The sequence below is a fragment of the Manihot esculenta genome, chromosome 10, assembly GCF_001659605.2.
Source record: "Manihot esculenta cultivar AM560-2 chromosome 10, M.esculenta_v8, whole genome shotgun sequence".
Lineage (NCBI taxonomy): Eukaryota > Viridiplantae > Streptophyta > Magnoliopsida > Malpighiales > Euphorbiaceae > Manihot > Manihot esculenta.
This window is the reverse complement of record NC_035170.2, coordinates 23340946-23357972: the sequence shown is the minus strand read 5'-3', so window position 1 is coordinate 23357972 and position 17027 is coordinate 23340946. Positions and strand designations below refer to the sequence as shown.

Genomic DNA, 17027 nt, shown 5'->3' with positions numbered 1-17027 from the left:
AAAGCTCTTTAGGTGGCTCGTACGAGTAAGGAGTTCAAGCCGCAGAAATTTCTCGTACCGGACGCCATTTGTTAGGGTAAGCAACTTGGTGAAGCAAACTGGGACATGAAGCTGGGAATGGTTCTACCATTTCAGTCCCTTTCCCATCACTTGTAATGAAATCATATATGCTGTAGACATTCTACAGATGTCTTAAGCATATTTTAAGAAGCAGCTATATTTTAGGATTAGAATCTTGAATCCCTATATCCTTTACTTGCAGGAAACGAAAGCGCAATGTATCACTGCATATCATCTAAATCTTTTGAAGGTTTAATCTTGACTAACAACTGAGTTGATTCTATTAAAAGAAAGGTACATTTACATTTTGTTCATTTTCCTGTCAAAAGAGGGAATATAATTTCTAATTATTCAATTGTCACATTATAGTTGGATGACATGCCTGTCACTTGAGCATATATTTTGAGGTTAGAATGATAGTATCAGTAGTTCCAGCAATTCCTGAGCTGTTCAGTGCTTTTCTCCTTTAATTCGCAAGCTCCTGCATTTCTTTCATTCTTGAGCTATAACACAAAGCAAACCCCAGCATGAGAAGCTAAGATTGAACCAATCTAACCAAGGTTCCATTTTCAAAGATTGATAACAACTAATGCGAAAGTCCCATCAAAGTTAAAGAATTATGTCTGCTGATTGCTACTTATTACTGTTTTTATTTCTGAGTTTGTGATTGCAGCAAAATAGAAGTATGTGACCTTTACAGTTTGTGATTGGCTTTGTGTTATGTTTGACTAGTAATGTATCCTGATGAGAAATCCTTAATCTGTGCTAGTGTTAAAACCCACTTGAGCAGTAGTAGTGAGGACTTTTGCTATGTGGTTCCAATTCTAATCATTACTAGTCAAATAATTGCATTGGACAGCTGCTGCAATTCAAGCCCTATTTGGTCAAATACAAGACTCCAAACTTGGGGACATACCAATAATAACTCTATTGGCCTGACTCTGACCCAATTATGGACAGCATAGTAGGCTGCTAATTAACTAATTTTATTTTGGTTATAAGGAAATTGATAAATTACAATTAGATAATTATCATGTTGTATTGGTCTTGTGGGCCCTAAGTAATTTCAAAACATCTTAATAAAAACAACAAATGAAATCCATTTTGTGGTCTTTTAGACTGATTTCATTTTGACAACATTTTAAACCTTATTTGGGTTCATTTTTCATTCTTATGCATCTGTCCAAATCTCATTGTATTTGATTTAGTAGAACCATTTCATCAATTTAGTCGTACATTTGGAAAACTATATAAAGGAACCAGAAAACCATTTTTCTACACGACTTCAAAACTCACCATCACTTGTACAATTCTTATATTGCTTCTGGAAATGGAATCTGAATACTTAATGGGAGGAATCATGGCTTCTTTGTTGGGGTTTGTGTTGTTGTATAGATTAACAGCAAAGAAGAAAGCCACAACATCAAGAGGAGTTGCAAGATATGAAAAATTAGAGAGCTCTGAAAATGGAATAGACCAGGCAGAGAAAGACGAGAAACCAGATGTAATTATTGTGGGAGCTGGGGTTGCAGGTTCTGCTCTTGCTTATACTCTTGGCAAGGTAACTCTCTCTGTCTATTACTTCTTGTGTGCTTGCTTTTTAATCTATCAGAAATATGTGATTTACGTCCTTGTTTCCTTCTCTCCAATGCAGGATGGAAGGAACGTACATGTGATTGAAAGAGACTTGACTGAGCCTGACAGAATTGTTGGAGAACTTCTCCAACCTGGTGGCTACCTCAAACTAATTGAGTTGGGACTTCAAGGTAACCAGAACAGGTAGTTCCAAAATTTTTATTACTGCAAACCAATGTTGTCACTTCTAATTCTTAGACTATATACATTTTGAGTGGCTGCAGATTGCGTAGAAGACATCGATGCCCAACAAGTATTTGGATATGCTCTTTACAAGGGTGGAAGAAGTACTAAACTTTCCTATCCCTTGCAAAGCTTTGATTCTAACGTGTCTGGCAGAAGCTTTCACAATGGACGTTTCATCCAAAGGATGCGAGAAAAAGCTGCTAGTCTAACCAAGTAATCATCGTTTCCTTTCCAATTCCATTAATGAAACCTTTTTCATTAAACGTGTAAGTTCATAACTTAATTTCTCTAATTTCTCTTTACAGTGTAAGATTGGAACAAGGAACAGTAACATCCTTGCTTGAAGCAAATGGAACAATCAAGGGTGTCCAATACAAAACAAAAACTGGTCAAGAACTTGCTGCATCTGCTCCACTAACAATAGTTTGTGATGGTTGTTTTTCAAACTTGCGACGCTCTCTTTGCAATGCCAAGGTAAAGATCGGGTTTCAAACTTGCAATAGCTATGAATGTCTTATTCACAATTTCACTTGTAATTTATGGATTTTGCTTTGTAATGTTTGCAGGTTGAAATCCCCTCTTGCTTTGTTGCTTTGATATTGGAGAACTGTGAGCTTCCATATCAGAATCACGGACATGTTATTCTGGCAGACCCTTCACCAATCTTGTTCTATCGTATTAGTAGCTCAGAAATTCGTTGCTTGGTTGACATACCAGTAAGCCAAAAACTGCCATCAATTTCCAATGGTGAAATGGCCAACTATTTAAAATCCATAGTGGCTCCCCAGGTATTAATAACTTGCTTATTTAGCCTGCTAATACAACCATTTGTTATTTGTTATTTTAACTTTTACTTAATTTGATCCTTAATATAGTTATTAGCTTAAAGGAGCTTTCGATCATGACTCAGTTTATAATGCATGGAGGAGATGTTCTTTTCTTTTCTTTTGAAATTACAAGTCATTACTCTTTGATTCCTTGGACTCATCAGGAACTTGCATGTTTCAGATTCCTCATGAGCTATTTGATGCTTTCATTTCTGCCATTAACAAAGGAAACATCAGAACAATGCCTAATAGGAGCATGCCTGCTGCTCCTCATCCCACTCCAGGTGCTCTTCTTTTAGGTGATGCATTTAACATGAGGCATCCTTTAACTGGAGGAGGAATGACTGTGGCGCTTTCTGATATAGTTGTTCTAAGGAATCTTCTTAGACCTCTACATGATTTAAGTGATGCATCTGGCCTTTGTGAATATCTTAAATCTTTCTACACACTTCGCAAGGTAGTCAAGCATATAGTCTGTCTATTTTCATAGAAAGAGAGCAAGGAAAAGAGTAAATTTATGTTAACCATGTGTTCTTTTCTTTCTTATCCAGCCAGTGGCATCTACTATAAATACATTGGCAGGAGCCTTATACAAAGTCTTTAGTGCATCACATGATCCAGCACAAGATGAAATGCGTAGAGCATGTTTCGACTACTTGAGCCTCGGAGGTGTATTTTCAAGTGGACCTATTGCTTTACTCTCAGGTTTAAACCCTCAGCCATTGAGCTTGGTTATGCACTTCTTTGCTGTGGCTGTCTATGGTGTTGGTCGCTTGGTATTTACATTGCCATCTGCCAAGAGGATATGGATGGGGGCTAGAATGATCTCAGTATGTATATTGACTACACTTTTAAGTTGTATGAGTCATAGTTTTTTGTTTCTTTTTTCCCTAATATTCTTCTTTTTCTTTAGGTTGCATCAAGGATTATATTTCCAATAATAAGAGTTGAAGGAGCTCAACATATGTTCTTCCCAAAGGTCATGGCAAAATACTGCAGACCCTTAGCTCTTTGAAAATTGAAGCAAGCAAAATGAATGATACTTGACGGCATAGCTAATCAAATTTACCCAGAACCAACCATTTATCTTGTACTAAATTGTAAACTAGAATAGGTTTTGATTCATCTTTCTTTTTTTTTTTTTTTTTTTTTTTTTTTTTAAGATTTGATGTAGGAATTTTCAAATGTAATACAACTGCTAATTGGACATTTATTCTTTTACTCTTTAACAAATTTGCTATGCAGTTAAATGAGTTATAGCCTTTGTTACTGATTACAGCTTGAAAGGAGAATTTGAATAATTAGTTTGAAGTAGAATTTGAATTCGAGACCTCTAGTATCGGTCAATAAGATGATTGAATAATTGTTTGATTGAGATGTTAAAAAAATGATATTATTTCTCATCCTTAATCAAAAATTTCAAATTTACGCTACGAGTATAAAACACATTTTAAATTTAAGAGAGGTTTTCGTCATCTTAATGGGTGTACGTGAATTTCAGGCAATTAAATTGAGTAGTTTTGGTAGTAAAAAAACTTTTCTTACTTCTGAATTAAGTAGGATTTGTTAATTTTGAACTTGAAACTTTCTATTTTAGGCAATTGAATACGAGGAATTTGGAAAAATTGTCTGATTCGGACCATGAATCAAACTGAATCGATCAAATTTAAAATTCAATGATGGATCCAAAAACTTTATTTACTAGGACCCGATTTTAATATATGATCAATAAAAAAAAATATATAAAATAAATATATATTCAAAAAATTTTATAAAAAATAATAAAATATTATAATTAAATTATAATTTATCTAATTTTTTTATTAACTAAAATATATTAATAACAACTTCATTTTTAATGTTTACAAATATATCTTCTTTTAATATAAGTCAACAATCAAACCATCAATAGTTTATCTCTCATTTTATTATGAAATTGACTGTTAATAGTATTTATTGTAGAAAAAAAAAATCTTTCTACTATAAATATAACATGCAAATTCATAAAATATAATTAGGTTAAATTAACATAATAATTTAATATAATATTTATTATAAATTTTATTTTTTTAAATTAAATTATCTAACCCATTAATTATAGAAACAATATTTTATTTCATTTTTCTAAATTTAAATAATCTAATCTATTATCTATAAAAAATAATACTTATTTATATTTAAGTATTTTTAAATTTAAATTATTTAACCTATTACCCATTAAATTTATATTTTTAAAATTAAATTATTTTTTAAATTTAAATAGTCCATGAAACTTATTAATTAATAAAAAAATTAATCGTAAAACACTTTTATTTATAAAAAATTAAAATTTATTTCTCTTAATTTAGATAGTTTAACAAATAATTTTAATTATATAAATATATTAGAAACTAATTAAGAGAGATAATTACTTTTTAATAACAACAATAGCATATCAAATTAAATTAGGCAATGAATGAATAATTTTTTTTAAAAAATTAATGCATTGGAGTTGAAATTTTAAAAATAAAAAATAAATTTTTTGAATTGGAAAAATAGAAAATGGGAGGGACAAAATAAAAAAATAATTAAAATTAAATCAACTAAATAATATTGAAAACGGATAAGGATTTATTTGATAGAAAAATTAAAAAATTTAATTTTATAAAGTAGAAAATATTTTAATCGAATATTTTTGGAATAAGGATTAATTAATAAAGTTTTTAAATATATAGGGATCTAATAATAATTTTTTTTGCTATATGTAAAACTATCTAAATACCCCTAAATGATTTGTAATTTTTCAGGGAGCGCATGGTGCCCCTTGACCCACCGTAGCTTCGTCCCTATCGAAACCTAGCTGGTCAACCATTTCTGATACCTGAATCAAACAAAAACCTTAAACTAGAAGCGCGATTATGTTCCCCTCGTGTGAACCGGAACCACAATCAGATGGAAATTAACCGATTCAAACCGACTATTCAATTTCAGGTTGATTTTTTATTTTTAAAATAAATTATTTTAAAAATTATATCACTTAAAATTAATGCATAAACAAGTTAAATTATCAAATAAGTGCAAATTTATTATTAATTTGTAAAAAAAAATTATTTTCATTTAAATGTAATTTTATTTTATTTTTATATTATATATATATTATTTTATTTTTTATATTATGTAAATGGATTCATTTTATAATTTACTTATTTAATAAAATATATATTCAATAACATTTAAGTTTTTTTACAATAAAAAATCACAACCGTGATCGTTTTAAAACCGGACTTTGACTAAAATCGTTAAGAAATCGAAACCATCTTCAAACGTTTTAAATTAGGCCGGCTCCGATTCGGTTCAAGAAATAAATTGAATCGCCGGTTCCAAACCGAAACCGGTCCATGGCCATGTCTAGGTTGAGAGAAAAGGTTTTGCTTTATCATCCAAAAGTACTGGTCACCCATGAGACAACCCAACGCATCAAACATCATCTAGTTTATCAATGTCCTTGATTTGATATGTCTTATTATCCTGGAGTCTAAAGAAGCGACGAGTATCCACTTGATGTCCTTGATTTGATTGCGTATAGGAAGCAGGAGCCATGGTGTCTGAGACACATGCGATTTTGCAATAAAACACCAAGAAATGTAAAATTTGGAGAATCACACAATTTGAGAATGAAAATCCTTACCCTTTCATTGATAGAAAAGTGACAATATATATTTAGGAAAATCTAAGAATGTAAAACATCCTATACCATATAAGCCAAACTTCTTACGCTGTGCAAACTAAACTTCTTGTAATGCACAAGACAAAGAAAGAAAAAAAAGATATTCACACACAAATCAAGCCTTAAACCACTACAGGTCGGCTGGTCGTCAAGACGTCAGATAGTGTTAATACAGGTCGGTAGGTCATTAAGTGATGTCTGGTGGACAGGCCGGATCATCAGGATGTTTGGTCGCTTCCAATACTCCACCTCAAGATGGAGCATGAAGATTCCGACTGCCCAACTTGCCTAGGGGAAAATGAAATTGATCTTTGTGCAAGGCCTTGGTGAAGATATCAGTTTATGGACATGCAGTTTATGGACATACTGGTCCCTTCCATAAAGATAGTTTATGGACAGGTCAATCCCTTCAACAATTTATGGATATGTCGGTCCCTTCATCAAAGATTTTCTGCAGTTTATAGACATGTCGATCCCTTCCATAAAGATTTCTACAGTTTATGGACATATTGGTCCCTTCAACAAAGATTTTCTGCAGTTTATAGATATATCGGTCCCTTCTATAAAGCTTTCCATAATTTATAGATATGTCGGTCCCCTCAACGAAGATTTTCTGCTGTTTATGGACATGTTGGTCCCAGACTTTTGAGTACTGCCTGCACATCTGAGTTGCCACGAGGTCAAGTACCCCACCATTCTTGGTAGCCTATTAACTGAAAATAACTTTCAGTGTCATGACCCTCCCAATTGCAATGAGAGCAAATATAATTTTTATCTTTATTCCCCCTGAATTCTAACCACTAGCTCGAATTGCGAAGCTCATGGAGTTGCGCTGTTCATCTTTGCTTCTCGTCACAATTCTCTCTCACTTTTACCGAACCACCATAGCATAAGAACGATGCAAATTAGGCAAAGGAGCAGTGCTTAAGATATGGGACCACACGGTACCATAACCTTCTTCATCCAAGCCCATAAGAAATTAATGAACTCTTTTTTCTTCACGCTTTTGCTCCATTTCAATGGTAAGATTGCATTTGCAATCTGCACATGCACACATTGTCATGTGATCATAATTATTAATCTCATCCCATAAGGTTTTGAGTTACTAAAATAGGATACAATGGATTGACTATCCTGCCTACAGTTTGCCAGGTTAGATCTCAACGGCTGCATTCGTGAGAATCTCTACTTAATATCTTCTCACAAATTCTTCATCCTTTCGACGTGAGAGATAGTTGATCGAAGTGTTGGTTCAATGGTATTAAATACTAAGAAAACCCACATGGAGTTAACTGTCCACTTATCTTTGAGTTCCGCTGCATCGTCTACCAGTTGTTTGACGGTCTATCGATAAAGTCCTATTTCTTTTTGGCTCTCAATGCAGTCCACATGGCCCTTGTCCATTCTTCGTACTTCTCTCTTTCAACTGCACCTAGGTAGTCAAATTGCTCGGGTTGTCACTTAAATTTAGTGTATAAGGATTGGAAGAATTTTTCATTGTTCCTGAATTCTCCCCATGTTTCTTTTCAACTTCTATGTGTAATACCCGGCTAGACTCCGGTATCGGAATTCCTACCGTCCGGTGGAATCTCGGATGTCGAAAACCTCTAGAAGGGTAAAATCATATTTTTATAAAATGTTTTAATGTATTTTATGGTTTTAAGCAAGAAAGAAATTAAGTTTTGAATGAAAATAGTCTTGAGAGGAAGACTCAGGTTCGGCCGCTGAACCTCAAGTTCGGCTGCCGAACATGCATGCGCTTCGGGAGCGCTTTAGGCCCCCGAAGGCATAAGTGAAGGAAGTCCAGGTTCGGCCGCTGAACCTTAAGTTCGGCCGCCGAACATGGCATGCATGCGGAGGCACGTTAGGCTCCCGAAAGTGGCCTGGCCAGCCATGTAATACCCGGCTCGTTCAGGCATCGGAATTCCTCCCGTCCGGTGGAATCTCGGATGTCGGATTCATTTTGCGGGGCATTGCAAGGGAAACTGAAGTTTTCTACAAGGTTTTCTCCAAGGTTTTCTAAAGTGTTTTCTGGGTTTGAAGGAAAGGAAGTGAGTTTTGAAGCAAAAAGACCAAGGAGGCAAAATGCAGGTTCGGCCGCCGAAGGTAAAGTTCGGCCGCCGAAAGTGCCTTAGGTTTGGCTTCCGAAATTTCAAGTTCGGCTGCCGAACGTTGCATGGTTTTGCATGCAGTTTCGGCAGCCGAAGGAAAGGCGGTTGGCCACCTATAAAGGCCCCTTTGACAGGCCATGGAGGGAGCTGGAAGCTCTCTTTGTGGTCAAGGTGGGGTTTAGATTCTCCTTGGATGTTTTCATGATGTTTCCTCAAATCTTGCAAGGTTTTCATGAGTTTTCACTTGGTTTTGAAGGTTTTGAGTAAAAAGAGGAAGTTGTGGAGCTTGAAGCTTGAGGAGCTTGGTTTCTCCATGTTTTGAAGCTAGGATCACACCAGCCTTTGTTCTTGAAGAGGTAAGTGTTGATCCTTATGTTTTCTAGTGTTTTAAGCAAGTTTTATGGAGGGAAAGGGTAGAGTTGCATGGTGAGGTGTAAAAGGATGTTTTTGAGGGTTTTTATGCATGAGTATGTTTATGTGTTATGGGTGTTGTTTGTTGGGGTTTTTAGGTAGTTTTGGACCCCTTTGTGCATATATGTGAGTATATGCTTGCTATGTGTGTTGAGATGCCTGTTGAGTGAGGTTTGGGGGAAGTTGTGCATGAGGTGAGCTAGGTTCTGCCTAACTGGAGAACCCAGCTTCGGCCGCCGAAGGAGGGTTCGACCGCCGAACGTGGTGAGGAGGTGGTTTCGGCTGCCTCAACCTGCCCCCGAAGGATTGGACTTTCATCTCTGGAGGGAAGGTTCGGCCGCCGAAGGTGCCGCCGAAGGTTAGAGACTTTCGCCTCTGGAGTGTGTTTTGGCCCCCGAACCTTGCCCCCGAAGTCTTCGGCCTCCGAAAGAGGAGATTCGACCGCCGAACCTGCCGCCGAAAGTGTCCTGTCCAGCCTTCTTTTGCATGCTTTGTGTGAGTGTTCTAGGATCTTTTAGGGGGTTTTTGGGGAGTTGGTTTTAGAGTTATGTTAGCATTGTTTGGCACCTCATGTGAGTCCACCTGTGTAGGATCGGACCTGAGGCGAGGTGTTTAGCTCCAGTGTGAGAGTTGGCCCAGAGTGAATTACAGCTTGGCTTCAGGTGAGTAGAACTAACTATGCATGTTTTAAAGTGATGTTTAAAGATAGTGACAGTATGAGCATGAGACACGCATCATGGATGCCATATGATACTAGGATGTACTGCATTAGAGATCACGAATATGCTGCATTGCATTGTTATTGTTGATGGGATGGACCAAGGCGATCTCAGTAGCCCGCAACCTGTTATGTCTAGATAAGACCTTTGGGAGCTCCGCAGTTAGGGGCCGGGCGCTAGTACATGTAGTGACCTGGGAGTCCGTAGGGGCCGGGCACCGACAGAGGGAGTTCTGGGATCATGTCTAATCCGAGATGTGAGATGTTTGTGCTATGACACATTCCATGAAAGCATGTAATGAATGAACTGTTTTATGGTTTCTACTCACTGGGCTCTAGTAGCTCACCCCATTCCCTTAACCCCAGTTTTGCAGGGCCAGAGTTCAGCAGAGTGAGCTATGGGAGAGCAGAGTTGAAGCATGGGTTGCCGTGTTTGGCTGTAATAGCATAGCTAGGTTGTGATAGAGTGGCATGTGGGATGTATATGTATGATAGAAGCTTGATGTATATGTTTATGTAAAGATTAAAGGATGTTATGTTTGTTTGTATAGTATAGTAGTGGACATGATGTATGGACATAATGTTTACGTGATGTATATACAGTTTATGAATGGAAAGAGCATGTTGTACAGAGATAGAGTATAATGAGATGATGTCTAGAGTTGTGCTTTGCCCATTGTTTGCTTAATCCCTAGTGTATGCATGTATCCTGTTTTACGTTTCTTGATGAGAAATGTGTCAAGCTAGGCTTAACATATGATGTGTTTCTAAAACTCCAGTGATCAGGGAAGAAAGGGTATAAAACCCCTTGACCCATTTGAGAGGGAAGAAAGGGTAAATCTCTTGACCCAAAACAGAAACCAAGGCTAGCCTGTAATATGCTGACCCTACGAGGATGGGGTCTATGTTTTCAGCTTAGTAATAGATCACTGGTGTAGGCCTTGACGGCTGTGGTTTTAAGGTTAAGCCTGGTGGTTTTACAGAAAAGGTTTTTAAAGCTAGTGTTCTAGTCGGATCATGTATGGGATTGATCAGGTGCACAGAGTTCAGTTTAGGCTTGCTACGGGTCTAGGCGGCCTTAAGCCGATCTGGATCCTAGTGCCGAGCAGTTTGGAGCCGTTATAGAGGGGTATCGGTTTTCGGGCTGTTACAAGCCACCTATAAAGGGGTCCCTTATCCGAAACGGGCGAGCTTTTCTCCCCATTTTTGGCTAAGGTGAGCTCTCCGCCGTCCCTTGTTGATTTTGAGCTTCTTCCTTCGAGTTTTCATGATTTCTTATGGATTTTAACTTGGTTTTTGAAGATTTCGAGGTTAGATCGAAGTTGTGAAGCTTGGAGACCTCAGGAACCCATTTTCCCCAAATCTCCAAGTTAGGTCACACTCTCTCTCGATCTTCAAGAGGTAAGAGTCGATCTTGAGCTCATTATACGTTTAAACAAGTTTTAAGTTGATTCTTGGGGGTAGAAATGCATGTGTAGGTTTTTGATGAGTTTAAGGGTTTATGTTGAGTTATTGTGCAATGTGGGTTGTTTATGTGTGTTTGATGTGTTGTAGTTGGGGTTTAGGATAGTTTGAAGCCCCTAGGAGCTATTGTATGTGTTTATGCATGTTTGGGTTGAGTTGTGAAGTATGGGAGGCATTTGTGCATTAGTTGAGGCTGAGTTCTGCCTTTGGAAGAACTCAGGTTCGGCAGCCGAAGGGACTTTCGACCGCCGAACTTGCCTGTGGAGGCCAGCCTTTGGCGGCCAAACCCTGCCCCCGAAAGTGAACTTTCGGCTCTGGAGGGAAGTTTCGGCCACCGAAGGTGCCGCCGAACATGCATGAGTTTCATCTTTGGAGGGAACCTTCGGCCGCCGAAAGTGCCGCCGAAGGTGCATGACTTTCGGCTCTGGAGGGCCTTTCGGCCGCCGAACCTGCCGCCGAAAGTGCCCTGTGCAACCCTCCTTTGCATGTTTTTTATGATTGTTTTGAGGTATTTTAGGGGGGTTTTGGGGAGTATTTAAGAGTCATGTTCTTGTATGTTTGGTCCCTCATTTGAGTCCACCTGTGTAGGTTCGGACCCGAGGAACCGAGGACCCCAGCAGTGAGTCAGCTGCTCCAGTGTTTGGTCTGAGCTAGCCAAAGGTGAGTGGAATAACTCTTATGTTTTAAAGTAAATAATGAATATTTCAGCATGATTCACGCATCATGGATACCATGTTATATGTTAGGGTGTTTGCATTAGTAATCACGAATATGTTGCATTGCATATTATGTTATTGATGTGGATGAATGTTGAGTGATCCATTAGCCCTCGTATGTTATGTCATGATATGATGATGATACGGAATGGAAGTCCAGAAAGACCCATTCTACGTCCCTGGCACTATGTGAGAGAAAGTCCAGGAAGACCCATTCTACGTCCCTGGCATCTTGGAATGTTATGTTATGTTATGTAAGAGAAAGACCAGGACCCATTCTACGTTCTGGCACTAATGGAAATGTAGAGGGCTATTGGTGTCAAATTCATCCTTGATGTGATTTGTTTGTGATGTGTTGCATTTCATGAAAGCATGAACTTTTAATATAATGTTTTATTATTCTGCTCACTGGGCTCTAGTAGCTCACCCCACTCCCTTAATTCCCCAGGTGTGCAGGTACGGGATAGACCAGGAGGTCAGCTAGAGTAAAGTCTTGGTTATGTAATAGCTAGTGGTGGACATGATAAATGTTGAAATGTAATGAATAGTATTAATCAGTTATGTAATGTAATGATGTTATTGAGGATAGAATTGTGCTTGACCCTAGTATGTTGTTAATTCCTTTGAGTACATGATTTTAATGATGCTTATATAAACCAAACTTAATACATGTTATGTCACCCCATTGGAGCATTGATGAGGACTCCAAGGAGGGGTTAATGTTTATGATTATGTTTATGAATAGTGCATGCACAGGTTGAGTTTGGTGAATGAATGAAAAGAAAAGTTCAAAATTTTTATGTATGTGTTGATCATGTATAAGATGAAACAGGTGTACAGGTGGTATGTTAGGCTTGCTACGGGTCCCGGCGGCCTTATGCCGATCTGGATCCTAGCGCCGGTAGCAGTCCGGATTCCGGGTCGTTACACTATGGCTCTGATACCATGTAAAATTTGGAGAATCACACAATTTGAGAATAAAAATCCTTTCCCTTTCATTGGCAGGAAAGTGACCATACATATACCAGGTTCACCCTATTTAGAAAAACTTAAGAATGCAAAACTTTCTATACAGTACAAGCAAAATTTCCTGCGTTGTACAAACTAAATTTCTTATATTTCATAAGACAAAGAAGGAAAGAAAAGATATTCACACACAAATCAAGTCTTAAACCACCACAAGTCGGCAAGTCATTAAGACGTCGGATAGGTCGGTCGACAAGTCGGATCATTAGGACGTGGCCAACACTTGTCAACGGGGATCAAATGGAGCAATTCAGGAAGAAGTTCAAACCATTTGGTTTAATAGTGGAAGAATCCACGAGGCGATTCTTTTGGGAGAAGAAGTAGAAGAGAGACTTGTTTTGAATGCCATTGATTTAGAAGTACCACAAAACTTTTCAATATATGTATTTATTTATAGCAGTTGAATATAGGTGTCCAAATCTGTCAAGGACTTGGATCACTAATCCTTTTTGTAATTGGAGAAAATCTTAAATCCTAGATCGTATACTTACAAGAAATAAAAGCGCAATGTGTTGCTGCAGACCATCTAGATCTTTTGAAGGATATCGGTGGTGCACGATTCATTGCTTTATTCTATACAGTTTAGATTACCAACTGACATTGATTCTATTAAAGGAAAGGTATCTTTGCATTTTGTTCAGCTATATGTGGAAAATATAATTTCTAATTATTCAATTGTCCCATTATAGTTAATTTTACTGAAAATGGGAGGCCAAAAAATTTATTTTGAGATTCGAATGATAATATCAATAGCAATTCTGAACTGCTCAGTGTTTTTTCTCCTTTAATATGCAAGTCATAGATCAGGTGAAATACTTTATGATATATCATATGAATAGGGACTTAGTCATTTCATTATTAATCTGATATGCTTTTAAAGTTTTGCTATTTATTTTCAATTACTCTAATCCTCAAATATTTTTTTTAAAAAAATAAAATGTGAATGGGGAAAAAGTGATGGTCCTGTTAGCACAGCCCATCTAGCCATATGAACCAGGATGGTACTGACCTGTTATCTTTCCACTGCTGGGAGCGAGAGGTAATCGCTGCTCTGTGAAGCCAGCCTCACGCATTACCCCCTGCTCTAGGAACTAGGAGACCCAAGCCTTCGCCCAGGTCCCATGGTTTAACTCTCAGCTTGGAACGGGCAAGCCAGAAATTAGCCAAGCCTGATCCTGCCATAAGGGCTCGAACAACGTTCCAACACCTTCGAGCCCCCACTTGGGTGACAAGCCCACGTTACTGAGCTCGGCGATTTCCGTTGTCCTTGCATTGGAAACATAAAATATTAATGAGTTTTAATTCTGGCCGATGTGGGATTGACATTCTTTATGGTTGTGTGTCCACTGGCCATTGAGAAGCTTGGAACTAGATTTTCTGGTACCATTTCGGAAAAATATAGCATCATTGCCCCTCAAGAAAACGTCAAAATGTGGAAGAGCTGCTTTTAATGGCCATATGCCAAAACAAACTTCTTCTTTTATCGCTTTTTTGCCTCCCAAATAGCTTGCAAGTTAGGGCTTGATTTCAGTGTGGAATCCTTAGATTCACTTGAATTTTGCTGATTTCATCATTAAAAAAAAAACCTTAATTGAACTTGGTATTTAATTGGGTACATGCAGTTCAACAATTTAAATACAAGTGTGAGTTCAAGTATAAACCACTATAAATCATAAGAAAAATTCATAAGACTTTGGATCTGAGGATCCTTCCCATTTTTCTAAAAATTAATGATAAACCTATCAACTAAGAAGATATTGATAAATAAGCTCTCTTGCAAAGTGACCCGCTATGCTCTTTGTCTGTCAAGTATGGTTGGAAATATTTAATCCTTGGAGAGGAAATAAGGAATACATCTATTGTTTTAAGGGACTGTTTAACATTACTGTTGGAGTTGGGAGATGCCGTTGAGAAAAATATTTTCTTAAAAATATCATTTAAAAATATTAAAAGATAATTTTAAATTATTTTTCATATAATTTAATCACGAGAATATAAAATAACAAAATAATTTTTTTCAAACTGTTTTTCCCAAAGAACATCTAAATTGGTACTTTTCAAAAAAACACTTTCTTAACTTCCAACCTTAATGTCAAACACCTCTTAAATCATTGCCCATTGAGCTTAGTTATCCACTTCTTTGCTTGAGTTAAGTCATATGCTGCCATAGTTTTTTTTATTATTATTATTTGCTTTGACCTTTTTATTGTTTCATTTACTCTTGGTTTGGCATATTTACGAAAAAGGATCTCATCTCATTTGAAAATGAAAAATTTTCAAGTTAAGAAAGAAATAAATTCTTTCATTTCAAATAAAAAAATTAATAAAAAATTATATCTTTCATTATCAAAAGACCTGTTTCATGATATGAATTGGATTAAAAGCATCGACTATCATTTGAGTAAGAGGAAAATTGAAAAGAAAAAAAAAGTGAAAAAAAAAGAATTTTCCATCTATCACGGTTTGATTATTAGAAGAAGAGAAAAATAAGTTGTGGATAGGAACTTATAAACAAATTTCCCCTCCAAATAAAAAAAACAGTTGTGAACAATAAATAAAAAATATTACCTTTATATCCTTATAATAATATACTTTATTTATAAAAACAAAGGCAAAATATATATTGTACTATTTAAAAAATAAATTTCATTTTTTCTCAAATAATATTTTATTAAATATTTAATAAAAAAACTTAGTATAATAAGTTCAACCATACCTGATATTAGCCTAAACTATAAGTATATTACCTAAAACAAAATAGCTATCTTAATTACGCAGTGAATAGTTTCACCGACTTATTATCTAATCACCTAATACTCTCAGAATTTCTTGAGAGCCAGAGAAAAAGAGAGTGTATGAGGGAAGAAGTGCAACATCATCCGAGTGTGTGGTATGTGAGTAGCGTGCAAGTAGCGTTTCGACAAGAGCTCTGGTTGTGTTTTTGATTTTTTTTTTGTGCTTATTTTATCTTCCCTTTGAGTTATCGATTGTTCTTTCTTGCCTTCAGGCAGAGAGAATGGTTTGTTTTTCATCCTTTATTTTATTTGCTTGTTTTTAATGGATTTCTATGATCGATTTTCCCTCACTCATTTTCATAAGAAAGTAACTCTTATGAAGATATTTACCAAGATTTGATGTCAATACATTTCTTCTTATTGTAGTGGATCGAAGTGCAAGTGCTAAAATTCTATTAATAATTTGTATAATTCTTAATTTCTGTAATGGATGGAATGCACATTTAGGATACAGACAGTTTCATTACTACATTTTGAGTTGTTTGATTTATATTTATTTTGTTTTTTTGTTTTGTTGGATTTAATTTGAAAATTTTGATTTGTTTTAGTTTCTGTTGTCTGCATTTAACCCATATAATCCATGGGACTTGTCAAATACATAATCTCCTGCATTGTTAAAGAAAATAAACAAATTTCCTCTTTTATTTTCCTTGAGAAAATAACTTGTCATCTACTTTCTTTTACCTCCCATATTTTCCTCTCATTGTTTCTTTTCTTGTTTAAAGAATGTTCTAAACACAGTGAGAATGACTTTTTAATATTGTAATAGAAAATCAACACTATTTTTCAAATAAAAAATTAAAAAACTAAAAAAAATTAACATTCTTATTTCTAAAACATTAATTTTAAATTTAAATTACATTTTAACTTTTTTCTAATTACTATATTTAAAAAAAATTCTCCATTCGAACTCTAATAGAAATGACAGTTTGTGTTTAAGTTCCTAATCTCTATGGAATCGATCTCAATTGACCTAAGAAATTCAATTAGATAGTTAAATTAATTTTAAGTGCATAAACAAATAAAATTATCAAATAATTAAGTTTAAATTTATTTTTAATTTGTAAAAAAATATTATTTATATTTAAATATAATATTATTTTATTTCTATAGTATAGATATATTATTTTATTATTTATATTATTAGCAAAAAGAGTACAGATAATAATAAGAAAATTATGTATTTTTATTGTATATATTTTACAGAGATATTACATTTATGATAACAATAATAATCGTTATAATTATGCTAAACAAATCTCCTATAATCATGCAAAGATTGATTTCCTATAATCATGCTAAAATCCCCTCAAACTCAAGGTGCTAGCATGCCAACTTGAGTTTGCATAAGAGATCTTGGAAGCGAGTTGAA

At 35.7% G+C, this 17027-nt stretch overlaps 1 protein-coding gene across 1 annotated transcript; it reads left to right on the top strand.

Annotated features, from left to right (window-relative positions):
• Window positions 1-1243: 1243 nt before the first annotated feature.
• On the top strand, window positions 1244-3778 carry LOC122724859 (squalene monooxygenase SE1-like). Its single transcript, XM_043960767.1, has 8 exons — window positions 1244-1621; window positions 1715-1826; window positions 1920-2094; window positions 2187-2355; window positions 2448-2669; window positions 2890-3165; window positions 3260-3538; window positions 3622-3778. Exons 1-8 carry the CDS (start codon window positions 1391-1393, stop codon window positions 3721-3723), a joined length of 1566 nt encoding a protein of 521 aa, XP_043816702.1. The 5' UTR covers window positions 1244-1390; the 3' UTR covers window positions 3724-3778.
• The last annotated feature ends 13249 nt before the right edge of the window (window positions 3779-17027 follow it).

Coding starts and splice junctions, on each gene's coding strand:
- LOC122724859 (XM_043960767.1), top strand. CDS start 1,391: ATGGAATCTGAATACTTAATGGGAGGAATCATGGCTTCTTTGTTGGGG. Junction 2,095..2,186: donor AAAGCTGCTAGTCTAACCAA/GTAATCATCGTT, acceptor TTCTCTTTACAG/TGTAAGATTGGAACAAGGAA. Junction 2,356..2,447: donor GCTCTCTTTGCAATGCCAAG/GTAAAGATCGGG, acceptor TAATGTTTGCAG/GTTGAAATCCCCTCTTGCTT.